The sequence below is a fragment of the Lissotriton vulgaris genome, chromosome 3_1 (assembly GCF_964263255.1).
Source record: "Lissotriton vulgaris chromosome 3_1, aLisVul1.2, whole genome shotgun sequence".
In the NCBI taxonomy this organism is placed as follows: domain Eukaryota; kingdom Metazoa; phylum Chordata; class Amphibia; order Caudata; family Salamandridae; genus Lissotriton; species Lissotriton vulgaris.
Genome location: NC_141689.1, coordinates 1078928642 through 1078948121, shown reverse-complemented (window position 1 = coordinate 1078948121; position 19480 = coordinate 1078928642). Strand labels below are relative to the sequence as shown.

At 47.2% G+C, this 19480-nt stretch overlaps 1 protein-coding gene across 6 annotated transcripts in view; it reads left to right on the top strand.

Annotated features, from left to right (window-relative positions):
* The window catches only part of USO1 (USO1 vesicle transport factor), a 682652-nt gene that overhangs the window by 504593 nt on the left and 158579 nt on the right, over positions 1-19480 (top strand). For all 6 annotated transcript variants that reach the window (XM_086961508.1, XM_086961506.1, XM_086961505.1 and 3 more), the window contains one exon: positions 15219-15424. In XM_086961508.1, the coding sequence (XP_086817634.1) occupies positions 15219-15424 (206 nt within the window). The remainder of the gene's footprint in view (positions 1-15218; positions 15425-19480) is intronic.

Below are 19480 nucleotides of genomic sequence, written 5' to 3'. Positions count from 1 at the left end.
GTTATCCTATTCGAAAGGCAGGCCTTGCAGTAGTGAAAAATGAATTTAAGAGTATTTCGCTACAAAGACATGGAAAACTAAGGAGAACACGTCCAACTTTTTAAATACATTGACCCTGCCATCTGGGCTCTCCAGTGCCTAGCCTATAGGTGACTTACTTGTATTAAAAAGAAACCTTTGGGACTGGCAAAACATTTATTTTTCCAGGTTGAAATGGCAGTTTAAATCTGCACACACAAACTGCTACAGCAGACCTGAGACATGTTTAAAGTACTACTTAAGTGGGTGGCACAATCAGTGCTGCAGGCTGCCTAGTAGCATTAGGTTTCAAGGCCCTGGGCACATCTAATGCCACTTTACTAAGGTCTTACCAGTAAATTAAATATGTGAATTAGGTACAGGCCAGTTCTACCATGTTTTAGTGGGAGAACACAAGCACTTTTACACTCGTTAGCAGTGGTAAAATGTGCAGAGTCCTAAAGCCAGCAAAAACAAAGTCAGCAAAACTAGATGTTGGAAGGCAAAAAGACAGGGTAAAAACCACACCAAGGATTCCAGGTCTGAAATCTAGTATTAGTAGGGGTTAGCACCCAGCACCTGTACAATGGTGGAACAGCAACAATTTGTTGCAGAATATGCCCTTCCTATACCCGATTCTACAAGTCACATTACCAAAGATGCCTTTGAAGCTGTGCGCTTCTCAACCACATGATCATACAAGGAGTATGGGCTCCTCGTCACCAGGGGAATCACGTCACCTACCTCGAGCTCCTTGCTGTACATGTTGCCCTCAAAGTCTACCTTCTCCTTATTCAGGGTTAGGTAGTACTAATAAAAACAGACATGTCAGCAATGTACTACACCAAGAAACTGAGTGGCACTCAGTTTTTGCCATGTCACATCTGGCTTTAAAGAGATGGGATTGGGCACTTTGCCACTGCATTCTCCTCATGTCCGGGGATGGCCAACAACTTGGCCAACCTACAGCAGGGTGCATCAGCAAGTCCATGACTGGGAACTCAACTTGCAGCTCCTTCGCCACTACTTACAGCACTGGGGCACTCCACACATAGACCTAATCTCAACTCCCAAATATGCAAAATGGCTAAACTTCACCTCTGGGTACCCGCACCGACAGTCGATAGGCAAAACACCGTGGATAAACTGGTCACAGACCTTTGCTTACACTTTTCTGCCTTTCCCACTCCTTTCATTCATGGTTTGGAACATGTGTCAAACTTCTTAGACCCTCATCCTCGTAGCATTCTCCTGAGCCAGACAGCCCTGCTACACAACTCTCCTTGAAATATCAGTCAGCCTCCACTAGAAACTTTCTAAGCGGCTAGGCCCTCTAACTGAGAATCCAAGCCAAACCAGACATCCAGACCCTAAACAGCTCACTGTAGCAATTTGGCAATCGAGTTCTTAAAGTTTGGCTGCCTACATCTTTCATTTTCCGGGTGTTTGGAGGCAGAGACAGCACATGCTGCAGATGAGGACGCCAATGCGCAAGCGCTACCGTCCTCATAGAATCCCCATCCCCCGATGAGGCTACTAGCTACAATTAAAGAGGTACAATGAAACCTCTCTACACTTGAAGAATCAGGTTAAAATTTACCTATTCTTTCACTTTTTCTTTATCACATTCACTCCCTGGTCCTGAAGAAAGCTGTCTGACAAATTGTCGCTTATAGTTGAAACATGTCGACCATTTTAGCAGACCATTAAGTGCACCAGAATTCATAATAAATTCCATAGCTGCACGAATTCACCCCTTTTTAACAATAGCCCGATGCCAAATCTAATTTCAACCTTGGATATCTGGACTATTTTTTAAACCACTTATCACCATTCTAATCACTTTTTTCCACGATCACTACTGCCTTAAAACTTAAGGTAAAACCTCCTGGTGGAGGGTGCACACAAATGACTTGACCCCGTGATTACGCACGCACGTGTGACACAAGCGGGGACACCTCATATACCGCTAACGAGAACAAACAAGAGAGAACCACACGTGTATGAGGGTCATTTTATTGGGAGACACCCAGTTGCCTACCTGCAGACCTGAGTTTTTCGCAGGACAAGTGATCCTTTTCCCCCTTTTTGATAAAATGCCTACATCTTCCACAAGAATGCATGAATATCTTAAGAGAGTCCTGCAGGCCTACCACATAAGGCTACTACACAGCAAAGTGGAAAGGATTTGTCCATTACTACATGCCCAAACATTTGGACCCCTTTAATGCCGACAGTCCAGGTCATTATCTGCTACTTCCTGCACCTGCAAAAGGGAGGTCTTGCCTACACTTCCGTAATGCTCCATTTAGCAGCCATAGGTGCTTATATGCAAAACAGAATATATTCATCCCTTTTCTGCATACCAGTGTGTTACACCCGTCATCCTTAGGGTGGTTTTCCCCCCCAAGTTTTTGCCTTATTGCCTCCAAATTTTTTTTCTGATTCTTTTTGTTGACCATAGGACTCTGAGCACTTTACCACTGCTAACCAGTGCTAAAGTGCATGTGCTTCTTCCCCAAACATGAAGACATTGGTGTATACCTGATTGTCATATTTGTTGTACTGGTAAGTCCCTTGTAAAGTGACATACCATGTTCCCATGGCCTGTATTTAAAATGGTACTAGTGGGCTGCAGCACTGATTTGTCCACCTACAGAAGTAGCCTGTCAAATGTGTCTCGGGCCTGCCACTGCAGTGTCCGTGTGTGCAGTTTACTACCACTTCAGCTTGGCATTTAAAACTACTTGCCAAGCCTTAAACTTCCCTTTTATTACATTTAAGTCACCCCTAAGGTAGGCCCTAAGTAACCCTAAGGGCAGGGTGCTACGTAAGTAACCAGTAGGACATGTACCTTTTGTTTTGCATGTCCTGGTAGTGACAAATAGCTTATTTAGTTTTTCACTACTGTGCGACCTAGCCCTCTCTTAGGCCAGCTTTGGGAATTCCTTAATATACTTAAGCTATAACTCTTGATCAGAGAGGAGTAGCTTTTACCTGTTTAATATGTTTGGAATGGTAATGATAAATCCTCCTTACTGATGAAGTTGGATTTAACATTACTATTCAGCTTGTAGAAAGTGGACAATTTTCCGTACTTGCTGCTCTTTGTCCCTAACAGGTGGTGGGTCTCCAATGCACCTCTGGGTTGGGTGACAGCTACACTCTGTACATTCCCTCTAGACAGCCACAAACACAGAAAGGTTAGGCTCGTCTGCATTTTGAGCACTCATCTGCATTCCGATGGGTCTTCCTGGCCAACTGGCAAGGAGAAAGGCTGACACTTACACTTCAATAGGTAGTATGCTGTCCACACACAAAGCACAGAATTATCCTCCACGGGCAGCCTGGCAGACAGGCGTGGGTTGAAAGGGATCCTTGTGCACTTTAGAGAATTCCTTTGTAGTCACCCTGTACATCAAAGGCACCTTTGGGTATAGGTCCTGGGTCTCTGTCCCCCTGAAATCAGACCCTTCTGCATCTTGAACTGAACCTTTATCAGAAGGACTGCTGTGCTGCTTAAAGGACTCCACTGGACTGCTTTTCTGGAAGGACTGCTTTTCAGCTTGTTTGCCTGCTGCTCATTGACTCTGCTGGAAGGACTTTACCTTCCCTCCAAGTGAGCTCCAAGGGCTTGCTGGCTTGCCTTGTATTCTTCTGAAGTCACAGGGATACAGAAGACTTCCTACGATTCTGCTGGTGCTGATGGACTCTGCATTCTGTTAGTCCTACCCTTTCCTTATGTGCTGCCTCCAAGCTCTGGGCCTTAGAAGTGGGTTCTGCAGCTGTTTTCGTCAAAAACAGACTCATTGTATTGACTGCTGGAGAAAATGTGCTACATCGCCCTTTGATGCAGAGGCTGCATGATGACAGCGGTTCCACAACCTGCAAAAATCGACGACAACCTATTGTATTCACTTCAGTGGAGCTCAATGAGGACACAAGACCACCTTTGTGCGGCTCGACGATGATGCAGTAGTTTCTCAAAGTTGACAAAAGCTCCATCCGAGGTATTGCTTCAGTGGGACCTGTTGGGTACTGTAGCTGGCCTGCCGTCGATCACAATCGGCCTGAACTTTGGATTTGCACTGGACCCTCGTGACCTTGAATAACCCTTTATCCGCTAGTGAATTTTAAGCACTATTTTTGATTTAATCTTTAAAAATTCATATCACGACTTCTACTGATGGTATTTTTGGCATTTTGGTCTCATTTTGTTTGGATAAATAATCGTGTGTGTGTGTCTCTCTGTCTGTCTCTCTCGGTCTCTCTGTCTGTCTCTCTCGGTCTCTCTGTGTCTCCCCGTCCTAAAGCTAGAGTGGGACTCAGGACTAACCCAGAGTTCCTTATAAAGTGGTTTCACCTTAATCAAACCATACAAATGCCAGTTTGTTTTGCCCAGTCGGACTCCCTAGCAGACAGAATTCTTTAAACTCTATACTTCAAACTGGCTCTTACGTACTCACCCCGCAAAAAATCTACTCCCCACTGTGAGTCAGATTTTATCAGGCGATCTATATTTAGGACCTAGTCGCCTGTTCTGGCAAGTTGACAAAGAAAATGGGTTCTGTTCAGTCAGAAAGTGAAGGAGCAATAAAGATGCCTTTAAATCTTGTTTTTTATCTTGTCACATTGGCTTGTATTTCAAAGATAGTTGTCAGTTTACAATTACTTTTCCTTCTCGTACTCAGAATTCCAGGATTTTATGAAGTGATCAGTCTCACCTGCTGTAGGAAGTGTGAAATAAAGGCTGTAGGGTATCAGGTTTTTCCTAACACATATTTAAATAGCTAATAAATCAACTGTACAAATAAATTAAAATATGTTTCAGTAGTTGCGACAACCAGTTTGTGTACTACTGTGTGATGAAAGAAATAACTTAATAGGATGTGAAAAAAATCAGAACACTATTTGGAGAAGTGCAAATGATAAATATTTTTTCTGAAACCCAATTTTCACAGATTATTGTTAATACACTACAGTTTTTATCAGTAAAGCTGCAAGGGAGTGGGAAGGGTTTTCGCCATTGTTTGTAAATTTACTGTCTTGGTAATATTTTTATTAAAAATGAGTGTTTAAACATGAACTGAGAAATACTCCTGCCCATGCCTGATTACAATGCTATTAGTAAACTGAGAGACACGTCAGGGGTTATATGAACCATATATGTAGGCTAGATTCTTATTACACATGAAGCTAACGTTTAGTCTATTTAATCTAACAAAAGAGTTTAGTTTTGTACAGCAGAAATGCTGAACTCACATATTTGAAGCTGCACTCGTGAAAATTACGAAAAAGGCGACTTTGTAAAATAAAATATTTGCCAATGATCACACAGTTTGTGACCAATTTATGGGTCAATTGCATTACGGTTAATCGAGTAGATTATTGAAGTTACTCAAACTGCAGGTCTAGTAAAGTTGTTATGAGTTTTTTAGGCCTGCTACTACATTGATGGGACCTGTAACGCAACTGGTGCTATGTAAAGCACTCTGATACCCGATTCGGGTCAAGTTTGCGCGATATAAAAACTCTGTAATTTTTTTTTAATACATGTTCTTTAACAAAGCTGATCAGTTGTTCATAGCCTTTGCTAAACCTTAACAGGGACATCCTGAAATTGAGCGTCCGCCAGATGGATAGTCGTGTGCATCTAGACGTGCTATCATGAAGCTGAAATCTCCAAAGCAGGCATCGCCAGATGGATAGTCATGTGCATCCAGACTTGCTGCCCTAAAGCTAAAAGAACCCTCCCTTTTATCCCCAGTGTGTGTGCACTATACTTGCGGAATATTTTACTTGCCCTGTAAGCATCTGTTCGTAAACTGCAGTGCTGTCAACTAAGGGAGCAGTCACACTGCACCCGTGAAAGACTTAAAAGACTTTAAAAAAAAATTACTTGCAAATGTCTGAGCCCAACACTAGATGTTGGGAGAATGCAGAGCATGTGAATACACAGCACTACCCCCAACGAGTAGATATTTACATGGTAAGTAGCAATTTCCCTAAACTCCAATTAACTATGCAAAACACAGCAAGACTAACTGAAATGTGCTGTCCACCAAATATCTAGCAAAAGTTCTAGGCAATTCAGAAATTACCTTTTTAATCTGCGGAGATATCAATTAATTAACCTTTGAAAGGTGGCAAACTTTCGTTTTTTATTACAAGTATCTCGGAAACTAATGACCGATATGCTTTAAACCACCTGTTCCTTCAAGCCGAGGTTAGTGTAATTACGTTCAGCAGTTGTTGCAGTAATGGAGAGCAAATATGCAAATAAAAGCTAAAAAGGAAATCTTTTTTTTTTTTTACCCCCTCCCTTTAATTACCCTTCAACCTGTGCACCGCCCCACCTTCCAAGGTGGATCAGCAAAATGTAACATGACAAAGCTTACCTTGATAAACCAAGGGAGTGTTACTTTTCATAGCTGTATATCAGGATATGCTAAAGTTATTAGCACACAAAATACATGAATTTTCTGTAAAAATCCACTGCAGGGTGACTATCGCTAATTGTCCAGTACATGTACCATCAGTTTACGTGCCCTGCTATAGTTCTCCTGTGTGGGTTACATCGAGGCACCTTAAAGAAAAATCGCTAACAGACATGGCTAAGCTGTTTGCCAGCCTGGTTGGATGAATGTAGTATTCTCTTTATCTCTTGTGCAGACACAAGATCATAAAACGTGAGCTCATATGAAGTTTTAAATTGTACTTAATCCAAGAAAATGTTGTCCACCAACTAAATTGGATACTGCTTTGATAGATGTTGAAATGATTTCGTTTAAAGTGTGTAACCTCGACCATCCAGTTAATAACCAGTAATCATTAATCGTTCATCCTTGTTCTAAAAACGTAATTATTAATTTTACTCTTGCCCATTTGTAAATTTACTTTATGATGTTATTAAGTGTTGAAGCTGAAGATGGCCTTATTTGAAGTTCTTGATCTGAGAAATGTAAATGCGGGAGCAATGTACATTTTTCATTAGTTTCATTAGTTTCTTGGCATGCTGAGTGTAATAAAATGGCCTGAGCTCTAAAACTGTTAAGTGTTATGCCTGTGCGTTCACAACGGTGTTGCGAAGTCCAATGGTATATTTAAACTTGGAACTTTAAGGCAGTTTGTGGCGATTGCTAATATCAGAGAGCGGTATAGGTATGATCTGTATTTGGGTATCTATTTTAACTGATTTGAGCAGAAACTCCCAAGATGTCCAGCCTCTCTTTCCTTTTGTGCTTTTATGACATTCTCTCCAGCTAGGTAGAGTACTGGAGCTTATTTTTGTGCATTAAATAAATACATCCTATGGAAGCCCGCACACTTCCCACACTTTTAATAGTTGCCTTCCCTGTCCACAGGCAGTTTCCTTTTTTCTGAACAGGCGCAATACGTTTCTTTCCTATTGTGCAAATCTCTTCCAGCACTTGATGGCTTTTTAAATAGTTTTCTCACTTTACACTAGCGCTCTCAAAATAATTCATGGTTTGCCTTTTATGCTGTATGTCTCCAGTCGCAAGAAAGGCTAGTACCTAAAGTCATAACTGTTTATGCTTCGAGATTCTGAGGTCTAATCACTGTTTGCCATTTTCTGTAGGTTGTATTTCTTGGGTACCTAACTGAATTATCTGAAAGAGACACGTTAGTGATAGATTCCTTACCTTAGAATATCCCCAGGCGTCAGACTGGATCCGGAAACTTTTGCGTAGCAGTACCGTCTGCGGCTCCGCGTCCGTCGTCGGCGTCGTGGGCGCCGTGATGACGTCATCGGAGTATATAGACGCCGCCTCCGCGTGCTGACGTCAGTTCTTCTTTTTTCCGCGCCAGGTCGAGGGACAGGTCGTGGGGACAGGTCGTGGGGACGGAGCCGTCACAGCTCCGGGAGTCGGCGCCACTCCTCCGGGTCCAAGTCGTCAGGTAAGAAACACAAGAAGTCGAAGAGGCATCATCGCTCTTCTGACTCCCCCCGACGCTCGCGCGACGCGGCCAGGGGTTCGGGTGACACCGCTCACGCGGCTCCTCGGGAGTCGCGGGCGTCGCGTCGCGTCCGGCCCCATACCCTCCGGTCCTTGGGCTGAATGCGACGCCGGAGGAGATTGAGCATTTCCTCATGGCCATGAGGTCCCTTTCTTCTCCGGGTTCCGCGGTGCCTCCGGGCCCAGCGAACCCGTCTGGGGGCCCTAGTGGGTCGGGGGCTCCGACCCCGACGCCGTTGGGTGCTTTGGCCCCGACACCGCCGGCGCCTTCGGGCCCGGCGCCGCAGGGCCCCACGATCCCGACACCACCAGTGCCCTCGGGCCCGGCGCGGTGGGACACAGCGGCACCGGCGCCTTCGGGCCCGGCGCCACAGGATGTCGCTGGGTCTCCCTCGGGCTCTGGATCGTCACCGGTGGACCTTACGACCCCCCCGGCGTCGGTCCGTGTGGTGTCACCTCCGGCGCCGTCCTCAGGCGGCGCCGTCCCCGATACCTCCTTTGCTTCGCACCCGACGCCGTTTGGAGATTTTTACTTCTATGAACCGACCTCATACAATTACAACCCTGAGGAGATGGGTGATGAGGAGGATTGGGAGGGGTCTGAGGACACTCTGGCCAAAGATTGTCAGTCTGATATGGACTGGGCAGGAGACCTTGGGGAGGCCAGTGGCCTGGACACATCTCCAGACACTGGATTTGTCTCTCCGCCTACCGTGGCTTCGGAGGAGGGAGCGACCTATGGTGTGGTGTTGACGCGGGCTGCCAAGGCCTTGGGCCTTAAGCTCCCCGTCACGGCCGTGAGGACTAACCTCCTCACTGATGTCCTTAAGCCGCAGTCATGCTCCATGGAGCCTCTGCTGCCATTTAATGAGGCCTTGACCGACGTTCTTTTGGGCACCTGATCCAGGCCCACTACGGGTTTGCCCGTAGATAGGAACGTGGCCAGACGCCACCGCCCGGCTCCGGGCGACCCATGTTTCCTGTCCTCCCACGCCACCCCTGAGAGCCTGGTCATCCAGGCCTCTAACTCCCAGACCGCATTCCCGTCGGCCCCGCCGGACAGGGAATTCAAGAGGTACGAGAATTATGGAAAGAAGATATTCTCGTCCCTTAGTTTGGGACTGCGGTCTTCCAACACCGCATGCCTCTTGGGCCGCTACACCCACTCTCTGTGGGAGACGGTGGCGGAAGTGTTGCCAGAGTGCCCGTTGGAGGTACGGGCCAAACTCGGCCAAGCCCTTGTGGAGGGCCGGGATGCAGCCAAGTATTCAATCAGGTGTGGGCTGGATACTACTGACTCGCTAGGCAGAGCGATGGCTACGACAGTGGCGGTCAGACGACACGCCTGGCTGAGATCCGCCAATTTTTCGGCAGACGTCTAGAACACTCTGATGGACATGCCGTTCGATGGCTGTCGCCTCTTTGGCGACAAGGCAGACCACGCGCTTGAGCGCTTTAAGGACTCCAGGGCTACGGCCAAGTCCTTGGGCCTCTCGGCCCCGCGCCAGCAAAAGGGTGCCTTTCGCTCCTTTCGTGGCCAAGGAAGGGGCGTCCCCACACGTGCCGCCAGCCACTCGCCGCAAACTATCGTCCAGCGCGGCGGCGGCCGTGGAAACCGCCGCGGAGGCGGTCGGGGAAACAGGCGGAGTCCCCCGCGGCATCCACCTCTAAACCCTCCTAGTCTGTGCTTTTCGGCCCATGTGACGCCAGTGGGAGGCAGGGTTCGCCATCACCAATCTCACTGGTGCACTGTCACTTCGGACAGGTGGGTGCTGCAGATCGTCCAGAGGGGCTACTCCCTCCCCTTCGAGACGACTCCTCAAGCCATGCCACCGCAACACCACCGCGTAGCAGGGGATCACTTGCGGCTCCTGCAGGAGGAAGTTTCGGCCCTCTTGGCCAAGGGGGCCATCGAGCGCGTTCCTGGGCCATAAGTAGGACGTGGTTGCTACCCCCACTACTTTCTGGTACCCAAGAAGGGCAAAGGGGGCCTACGCCCTATCTTGGATCTGAGGAACGTCAACGGCTTCCTCCGGAAGGAGAAGTTCAAAATGCTGACTCTGGCTCAGGTCTTAGCTGCCCTAGACCCAGGAGACTGGATGGTAGCGTTGGACTTGCAGGACGCGTATTTCCATATCCCTGTCCTGCCGGCCCACCGGCGTTACCTGCGGTTCACGGTAGGCCACGAGCACTTTCAGTTTACTGTGCTCCCCTTCGGCCTTACCAGTGCCCCACGGGTGTTCACGAAGGTGATGGTGGTGGTCGCAACTCACCTGCGCAGGTTAGGGGTGTCAGTCTTCCTCTACCTAGACGACTGGTTGTTGAAGGCGGGCTCGCCCCAGACAGTCGTCAGCCACCTCCAGACTACGGCGGATCTCCTGCACAGGCTGGGATTTTCCATCAATGTGCCGAAGTCACACCTGTGCCCCTCTCAGAAACTCCTTTTCATCGGAGCGGTTCTCCACTCGGCGCAGTTTCGGGTTTACCCGCCCGAACAGCGGGTTCTGGATATACAGGCTCTGATTCCAATCTTCCGGCCTTTATCCCGGGTTTCGGTCAGGTTGACGCTGCGGCTTCTGGGGCTGATGGCCTCCTGCATCCTTCTGGTGCATCACGCACGGTGGCGGATGCGGGCTCTGCAGTGGGACCTGAAGTTTCAGTGGGCCCAGCATCAGGGCAACCTGTCCGACCATGTCCTGATCTCGGAGGGCACTGCGAGACAGCTGCAGTGGTGGCTCACGGACCGCGATTGGGTCAACGGCAGATTCCTCTCCCTTCCCCAACCGGAGCACGTAGTTGTGACGGACGCGTCCCTCTAGGGCTGGGAAGGCCACTTGGGAGAGGCGGAGATCAAAGGACTCTGGTCTCCGGCGAAGTCCCGGCTCCATATCAATCTGTTGGAGGTGCGGGCGATTCGTCTGGCACTGAAGGCATTCCTCCCGTCTGTCCGAGAGAGTGTAGTGCAAGTGTTCACGGACAACACCACCGCCATGTGGTACTGCAACAAACAGGGCGGAGTGGGGTCGTGGACCCTCTGCCAGGAGGCTCTGCCCTCTGGCAATGGCTGGAACATCAGGGCGTGACTCTGATGGTTCAACACCTGGCAGGTTCTCTGAACGCCAGGGCGGACGAACTCAGCCGTCGGTGCTCGATGGATCACGAATGGCGTCTGAACTCGGACGTGGCGCAAGGCCTCTTTCTGCAGTGGGGAGAGCCTTGGTTAGATCTATTCGCCACCGAAGAGAACGTGCAATGCCATCGGTTCTGCGCGTTGGAATTTCCAAGGCGGCACTCGCTCGGAGACGCTTTTCGTCGCGAGTGGAGTTGCGGTCTGTTGTACGCCTTTCCGCCTATACCACTTCTGCCCAGAGTGCTGAAGAAGATCAAGCGCGACCGGGCACAAGTCATCCTTGTGGCTCCGGACTGGGCACGAAGGTACTGGTATCCCGAGCTACTCAGTATGTCAGTCATCCCCCGGTTCATCTGCCTCTTCAGGAGGACCTTCTGTCGCAGCAGCAGGGGACGGTCCTCCACCGGAACCTGTCCAGTCTCCACCTCCATGCTTGAAGATTGAGCGGCGACAGTTGAGGCCATTTGACTTGCCTCCTGAAGTCTGTAACATCATTCTAGCAGCCATGCGTCCCTCCACAAAGTCGGTATACGCCTGCAGGTGGAACAGATTTGTGGCATGGTGCACAGCAAAGGCTGTAGATCCCCTCAATGCCCCTCTTTCTGAGGTTCTCCTCTTTCTTCTCTCTCTTGCCCAGCAGGGCTCTGCTCTGGGCACTGTCAAGGGCTACCTTTCAGCTCTTTCAGCCTTTCTGAGGCTGCCTGACCAACCTTCTTTGTTCAAGTCCCCTATCGTTAATTGATTCCTGAATGGCATCACTCATACCTTTCCTCCGGTTCCCTTCGTGATGCCTCAGTGGGACTTGAACCTGGTCCTTACGTTTCTGATGTGCGCTCCCTTTGAGCCACTTCACAACTGTCCTCTTCGCCTTCTTTCTTTAAAGACTGCCTTCCTGGTAGCCATCACCTCTGCCAGGAGAGTGAGTGAGCTCCAGGCTCTATCTTGTAAGCCTCCTTTCCTTTCAGTCCATCCGGACAAGGTTGTGTTACGGACAAGGCCCTCCTTCCTACCCAAGGTAGTCACGGCCTTCCACATTGGGCAATCCATCACGTTGCCCACCTTCTTTCCGCCTCCGCACCCCTCGAGAGAGGAGGAGAGGCTCCATCGTCTGGACCCAAAACGTGCGCTCTCATTTTATCTGAATCGCACACAACAGTTCCGGGTGGATGATCAACTCTTTGTGGGATACGCGGGCGCTAAGAAAGGGAAAGCTGTGCACAAGCTGACCATTTCCCGGTGGATTATCTTGTGCATCCAAGCGTGTTACTCCTTGGCTAAGAAGGAACCCCCTGTTGGGCTGAGGGCTCATTCCACTCGAGCCACGGCCACTACAACTGCCTTGGGCCAAGGTGTGCCCTTGCAGGACATTTGCCAGGCAGCTACGTGGGCCTCGCTGCACACGTTTGCAAGACACTATTGCCTGGACAGTCAAGCCCGGAGGGACGGCTACTTTGGCCGTTCCGTCCTCCAGGACTTTCTGGTGTGATTATTGGTTCGCAGACCCACCACCACGGGGATGGTATTGCTGGGGTATCTATTCTAAGGTAAGGAATCTATCACTAACGTGTCTCTTTCAGAGGCACAAGTTACTACTTGTGTAACGATATATCTGTAAGAGACATTAGTTAGTGATAGATTCCTTACCGACCCACCCATCCTCCCCGTTCTGCGAACCGATATCTAGGGTTAAGGTCATCCCCTTTAAGGGCCCTAGTTTTATGGCACCAGTGTTGGTATTTGTCATAGCTCTGCGCTTCTGGCGCGGAAAAGCTGTGGCTAAGAACTGACGTCAGCACGCGGAGGCGGCGTCTATATACTCCGACGATGTCATCACGGCGCCGACGACGGACGCGGAGCCGCAGACGACGCCTACCGACGCGCAAGGGTACTGCTACGCAAAAGTTTCCGGATCCAGTCTGACGCCTGGGGATATTCTAAGGTAAGGAATCTATCACTAACTAATGTCTCTTACAGATATATCGTTACACAAGTAGTAACTTGTGCATTACATTTGTGTCTTGTGCAACTCTGAAACATTTATGGCTGAGATGAGATGAGTGACATGCATGTCTTGGGCTGGACCTAGGACGCTTACTAACCAAAGGATTTTGTCTGTGCTCACACCTCTGAGCCTGCCCCCACCTCATCCAACCATTCTGGTAGCTTCATAGGAATTCCATGAGGTTGTGAATACTAAAAGTAGCGAGAACCACACTTTCTCCAACTCAGCGATTCGTTATTGGAAGTATTTCCTTTTACAGTAAAATCTCCTTGGTCTGCACCCTTTGTTCATTACTTGACGTTTGATGCTTGGCTCCGGTTGCTCTAACCACAATAACAGTGCCCAAACCAAGGCTTTGCACTGGTCTCTTGAAATTATTATTACCATAGGGTATCCTATGGACAAATATGGTAGCATTCATACTGTGGTTGTGGTCCTCAATCTGCCAAGTCTGGTATCCAGGTTGACCTTTCAAGATCATGCTGCCATTGACTGGCACATGCTTGAATTGAGAGCATTGGTTTACTTCTCTAAACAGTTTCTCCACTTACGACTGCTGTTAAAAGATCCCTTTTACTTTGGGGTTCATTTTGTGTTTTCTGTTCAGCACATACCGTTTTAGTGATGCATCTTTGTGACCTCCACTATGATAGGTATGCATCATTTCCTGCCGTTTGTCTGTCTCTATAGTATTATGTATAGAAATAATGTTCTTACCAGCATTCATCTTTTAATCTTTACTCACGTTCTCTTGGACTTGCACTCAACTACATGTGCTTTCTTATTTTCTTACATAATTGTCCTTCGAAAGATGAGAGGAACTTTTTGAACCTTATTTTCAGCAGAGCTTTCTGGTAGTTTCTATACTGCAGTCTTTATGACCCCCAAACAGAATATATTGAAGCATATTAATAAACTAAGCCTGATTAGGGTCTTCTTTGCCACATCTCTTTTGGTCCTGGAAGTTTGGAAACATTCTCATAGGTTTAAAGGAGAGGGTTTATTGCATTGTAGTAGTTCCTACTTATTACTCGTCTGTAGTCGATATTATGTAGTCTAGTACTTTTGCTTTATTTCTCGTGCTAAAACATCTGCCATCCACACACTCTGATCTTTGTTTTTATATAGTCGGTTTGAAACGAGAGAAAAGAATCTGATTGGTGGAGAAGTACACATGTACGTGCGCAGATCAATCCATACAAGCCTGATCTTTCGGTCCCCCGCCCAGTCCAGCTAGCAGAGTGAGAAATCTAGGCGTCATCTTCGATGCTGGCCTCAATTTTATGGCACATGCGAATAAAACTGCGGCTTCAGCTCATATGAAATTGAGAATGATTAGGAAAATACTACCTTTCCTACCGAACACGGCCGGGAAAACACTGGTCAGCTCACTAGTCCTGTCCTCCTTGGACTATTGTAACGCTCTATTCTTAAATGCCCAAGTCCGAGTGACAAATAAGATGCAGTCAATCCAAAATGCAGCCGCACGAATGCTGGCTGGGATCCCCAAGTTCGCACCAGTTACAAACATCATTAGGGATCTCCATTGGCTCCCGATACGCAGCCGTATCAAATTCAAATCGCTGTGTATTGTTTACAAGTCACTCAATAATCAAGGTCCCCACTTTCTCAAACAGAATCTTCTCCATCATGTCCCAACCCGATCTCTTCGTTCCTCTATTCAGAACTTCTTGGCTGTGCCTTGCACTAGAACAGTCACCTGGGGCGACAGGCGTTTCCTGGTTGCCGCCCCTAGACTCTGGAACACCCTTCCTGCACATATCCGAGCAAGTCCCTCCCTGTTCACATTCCGCAAACAGCTAAAGACGTGGTTATTTGACCAATAGCCTTGTATATCTTCTTTACCCCAGTTGCTGATCCATCACTTAACTAGCGCCGAGACGCCCACGGGTATTCGCCGCGCTCTACAAATGTCAATAAATAAATAAATAAATTTCAAATAAAAAATAGTGTTTTACATGTTGTACAAATAATGCTTTAGTGCCCTTATAGACCTACAAGAATGCTCAGCAGTATGTGGGAATATAGATGAGCAGCTCACACTAAGCCATTACTGTTTTTTTTCTAGCAAATTCAGTTTCTGCTGGCCAGCTGCTCTGTGGAGGTCTGTTTTCTACTGACTCACTCTCCAATTGGTGTGCTGCAGTGGCACTTGCTCATGCCCTACAGGAAAATTCTACACAAAAGGAGCAATTGCTGAGAGTTCAACTTGCAACTAGCATTGGAAACCCTCCGGTGTCTTTGCTTCAGCAGTGTACCAACATCCTTTCACAGGTACAGATTCACACTTGAGATTTATATTAAGTTGCTGCATACAATGGAATTGTAATTACCTGCCTTATCTCTGTAAAACTGTGTGTGTGGTAGGGGATGAGTTCTTCTCATAGAAGCATAGCAGTAAGAGTACTTTATACCCCTTATTTCCTAGGACATTGTTATGGACTAATAACACACTTTCCCCCCTCTACTCCACTTTCTTTGACATTTTCTGTTTGCACCAGTACAAAGAGGACAGCTTTGCTGCTTTCTCTAACTTACACCCAACCCTCTGACAGAAATCTGTCTCACAGACACTAGACACCAGATGGCCCCCTGCCTCTTAATGTTTTCGTAAATCATCTGATCCCACACCTCCGGGACCCCTTACTTTCCTTCCCCAGACCCTGTAACTCCCACGTTAGTTGTGGACCACATGGAACAGATCAGTTTTTGCCATTATCAGTGAGCCGTTTATGTCCTCCTTTGCCTCAGCTACTGTGTTATAACTGTAAACAGAAACAAGTGTCAGTGCCTTCATTTACTTTCCCTGTTAACCTGAAAGTCAAAACCCCCTCACTGTAAAAACTCACCTTTTAGTTTATAAGAGGGTAGTTGGCTCTCTCTGCTTATCTTCCCCCGAAACTATGCAGTCCTATAAGCGAGACTGCACACAGATTATAAGTATGTTTGTCGGATATTCTCTAAAGATAATTGTAGTGTCCCTGCTGTGTTCCACCACTCACCATGTCTGTCTCATGATACTTTTTATATGTAATCACCCTCCTGACAGTCATTGTTAAGTACTATTCCTATTGCAATGCAAAGCATTTATTGCAGACTGGCTCTCAAAGACAAAATATTTAACTATGTACTTTTTTCTTGTATCTTTAACCTAATACATTCCTGCTGTCACATGCCTCTCCCTGATTTCTCATAACACTACCTCTTTCGCCTATGTGTTTTTAACCGTTAATACCCTCTTTATCGTGTGGCAGTTGCTAATGTCAATATCATTTTTCCACACAAAACTACTTCCTTGAAAAGCAAATTCCACTCCTAAATAAGTATTTTTATCTAAAACATTCATGACCACATGAAAACTCTAACATTTCCAAAATTGTCACTTTGATTCCTTTAAGAAACAAATGAGTACTGCTGCTCTGCTGAGCTCTGTGGAGGGGTGTAGCTTTGGCATATCGCTCAAGCTATCTTTATGCCTCTGTCCACTACAATGCCAGCCTGCATTAAAGTCTTTGGACACCCATTTAACCCTCTTTGTAAGCAACATGAGGAGGAGCACTTACAATGTTGTACAAGGACAATAATGCTTCTTAACAGTGTGTCCATTTGGATATGTATGTCCATGATTTCCTGGAGTTATTATAACTCATCTTAATGCTGTGTCCTTACGGTTTCTTTGTATTGCCCAATTCAGCTTTTGGGTCTGATTTCATCCTTTCTTTCCAGTTACCAAGTCTCCACAGCTCTTGTGCTTTGTTGGTTTAGAAAGTGTGAACATCAAATTGGAGGGGTGAGGAGGGGGGGGGGGGGTGTTTTTTAAGCTGTCAGTCATTCTAGTTTGCTTTCAGTTAAGAACCGTTAAACTATAACAGTCTATCTGATGAATTCTTCTAACAGCAGATTCCTCACCTTTAGAATATTCACCAGTCGCCGGCTGGATCTGTAAAGTTTTTTTGAGCGGTTCTCCCACATACGGCCAGATAGGGCTGTGCAGCTGCCCTCGAAATAATGGCGTGGAGCTACATATAAGCAGTTTCTTCCTTTCTGTGCCTTCAAATGTGAATCTGTGCTTGTCTCCCACTTTTTAAGAGTCTTTTGAGAACTCCCAAAAGAAAACCCAGTGTACAAGGAATTGATGTGCTCTCCTAAAACTACCATCGTCCAGCCATGCAGTGGCTACAGAAAATAGAAGTCTGTCACAGAAATGCACAAAGTGTGTATTTGGTGTTTGGACTCGGGGCACAACTCCGAATTGTACTATGGGTGCACCCTCATGCACCCAAAGACAATCTGGGACTTCAAATCTGAGTGTCCCTGAACTTGGGAAGTTGTAATGACCTTGTCTAAATCTTGCTCTTGCTCCATGTCTTCACAGTCCGAGTCCTCCGATAAGTCGAAGCGAAAACATTAGAAAGCGAAGCAGGACTTAACCTCATCCCGCCACCCTCTATTAAAAAATAAGTTGCGAGGGCGTAAAGGTGACAGTCTGTCTCGCTTCGGATCTGTGTTTGAGGAGCAGATCCTTACTTTGATCTGGATGCTACCACAGTTTGTTGGGCCAATAGCGGTACTGTATCAGGTCAGTGCCATTAAGGACGTCCTGCTGTGTATCTTTGGCACTCTTCCGGATCCCTCTGGTGTGCCTTAGACCCCTAAGATCTGCAGTGGCCCTCAGTCAGATAACCCCGGGTGGTGCCATCCTTGGCGCCATCTGTACTCCTTGGACCCGTCACAGTTTCAGCATGGACTCTGCTGCAGACTTCCTCCATGGCTCCAAGACCGCATCGGTCTTGCCTTAATCGACGGCAGTGCTGATGCTGCCAGAGGAGAATCAGATTCAGACTCTGGATGTCTGATTCCGATCCAGCATCGGCTCAACTCTGATAGAGGACACTTACAATCCATTACACCACACCTGGTCCCCATACAAACTAAGTCTGATCCTATCTTCAACTACCGCAGAGCATCCCATGAGGCTTAGTTCTGTTTTTGGCTCTGACTCTGACCAGAGTTTGCCACTACCCAGAGATGGCGACGGTGGGGATGATTTGTTCGGTAGCAACTTGAGGTGAATTACAACAGCAAAAATTATTGACAAAGCTTTCAGGGGACAGCAAACAACCTATGCCTAGATGGTATGATTAGTGCTCAGATAGGAAAAACCCTAATCGACTCTTGGTGGTGACAGAGCAGAAAGTGGGTCCACACACGTGGGTCTGTAGAGAAAAATAGCTCTCACAAGGGAAAGCAGCTCTGCTTACCTACAACTGATTCTGACCAGGATCTAAATAGAGGATGGATAAATGGAAAACACATGAATGGCTGATTGGAAAAGTTTGGGGGGACATAATGCTAGAGGAAGGACAAGATGCAACTTAGAAGGAACTTTCCGGAATAGAAACTTACAATGACAATTAGAGTTCTAGGGCCTACAGTTAACAAATATATCCGTAGAGACACAGACTGGAATAGGGTGTGTCATCCTTCCCAAATGTGGGTGGCGGTACTGTAAACCGCAACTCACTCCTGAGTAAAGCCGGAGCGGAATTAGAATATTTCAATGGTGTGCGTGTGCTCTCAGTAATATATAGTTAAAAAACAAGTGTAGGTTGTACTCACTTGTTAGGTCCTGTGCCATATTGACAGAACTACATCTGGAATCTATGTTGGGTTATCTCCGCAACCCTCAAAATCTCCCTAGTGCCTTGCTCTGCGGAGGACACAGCAATCCCTTTGTGTCGTATCGCGTCAGATGCCAATGGATGGAGAGGAACTGATGTGCACCGGGTGACGGGAAGAGATGCTAGACTGCGTTCTGCTAATTAAGGCTGCTTGGGGCGCCTGCAATGTTGCAAGCTAATGGCTCGAAAAGGGTTTGGTGCTTAAAAAGTTTGCTGCTTTGGGTGCTAACAAATTATAATCTCTGCTGGTGCCTGGCATAAAGAGATATGATGGCTATGTCTAGAGCTAATGTACGGTATACTTAGGAAACCGTGGTTAACTGTGCTTCAATGACACGCAAAAAAACCTAATTACTTGCAGTTAGAGTAGCAGCAGACCTCTCTCCCTTCCCCACCTAAAGCTGACGGTGGTGACAGATGTGCCACTGCTTCAATGTGGGAGTCATCTGGGGCGGTACAGATCAGAGCATTCTGATCTCCGGTGTGAATTCAACCTCGTATTACTGTTGAAGTTGCAGGTCACTTAAGGCCTTCCTGCCGACCATCAGCAGGAAGTTGGTACAGGTTCTCACTGCAACACCACAGCCATGTGGTCCTTCAACTATCATCGTGGAGTGGAATCCTGTGCCAAGAGGCTCTATGGTTGACC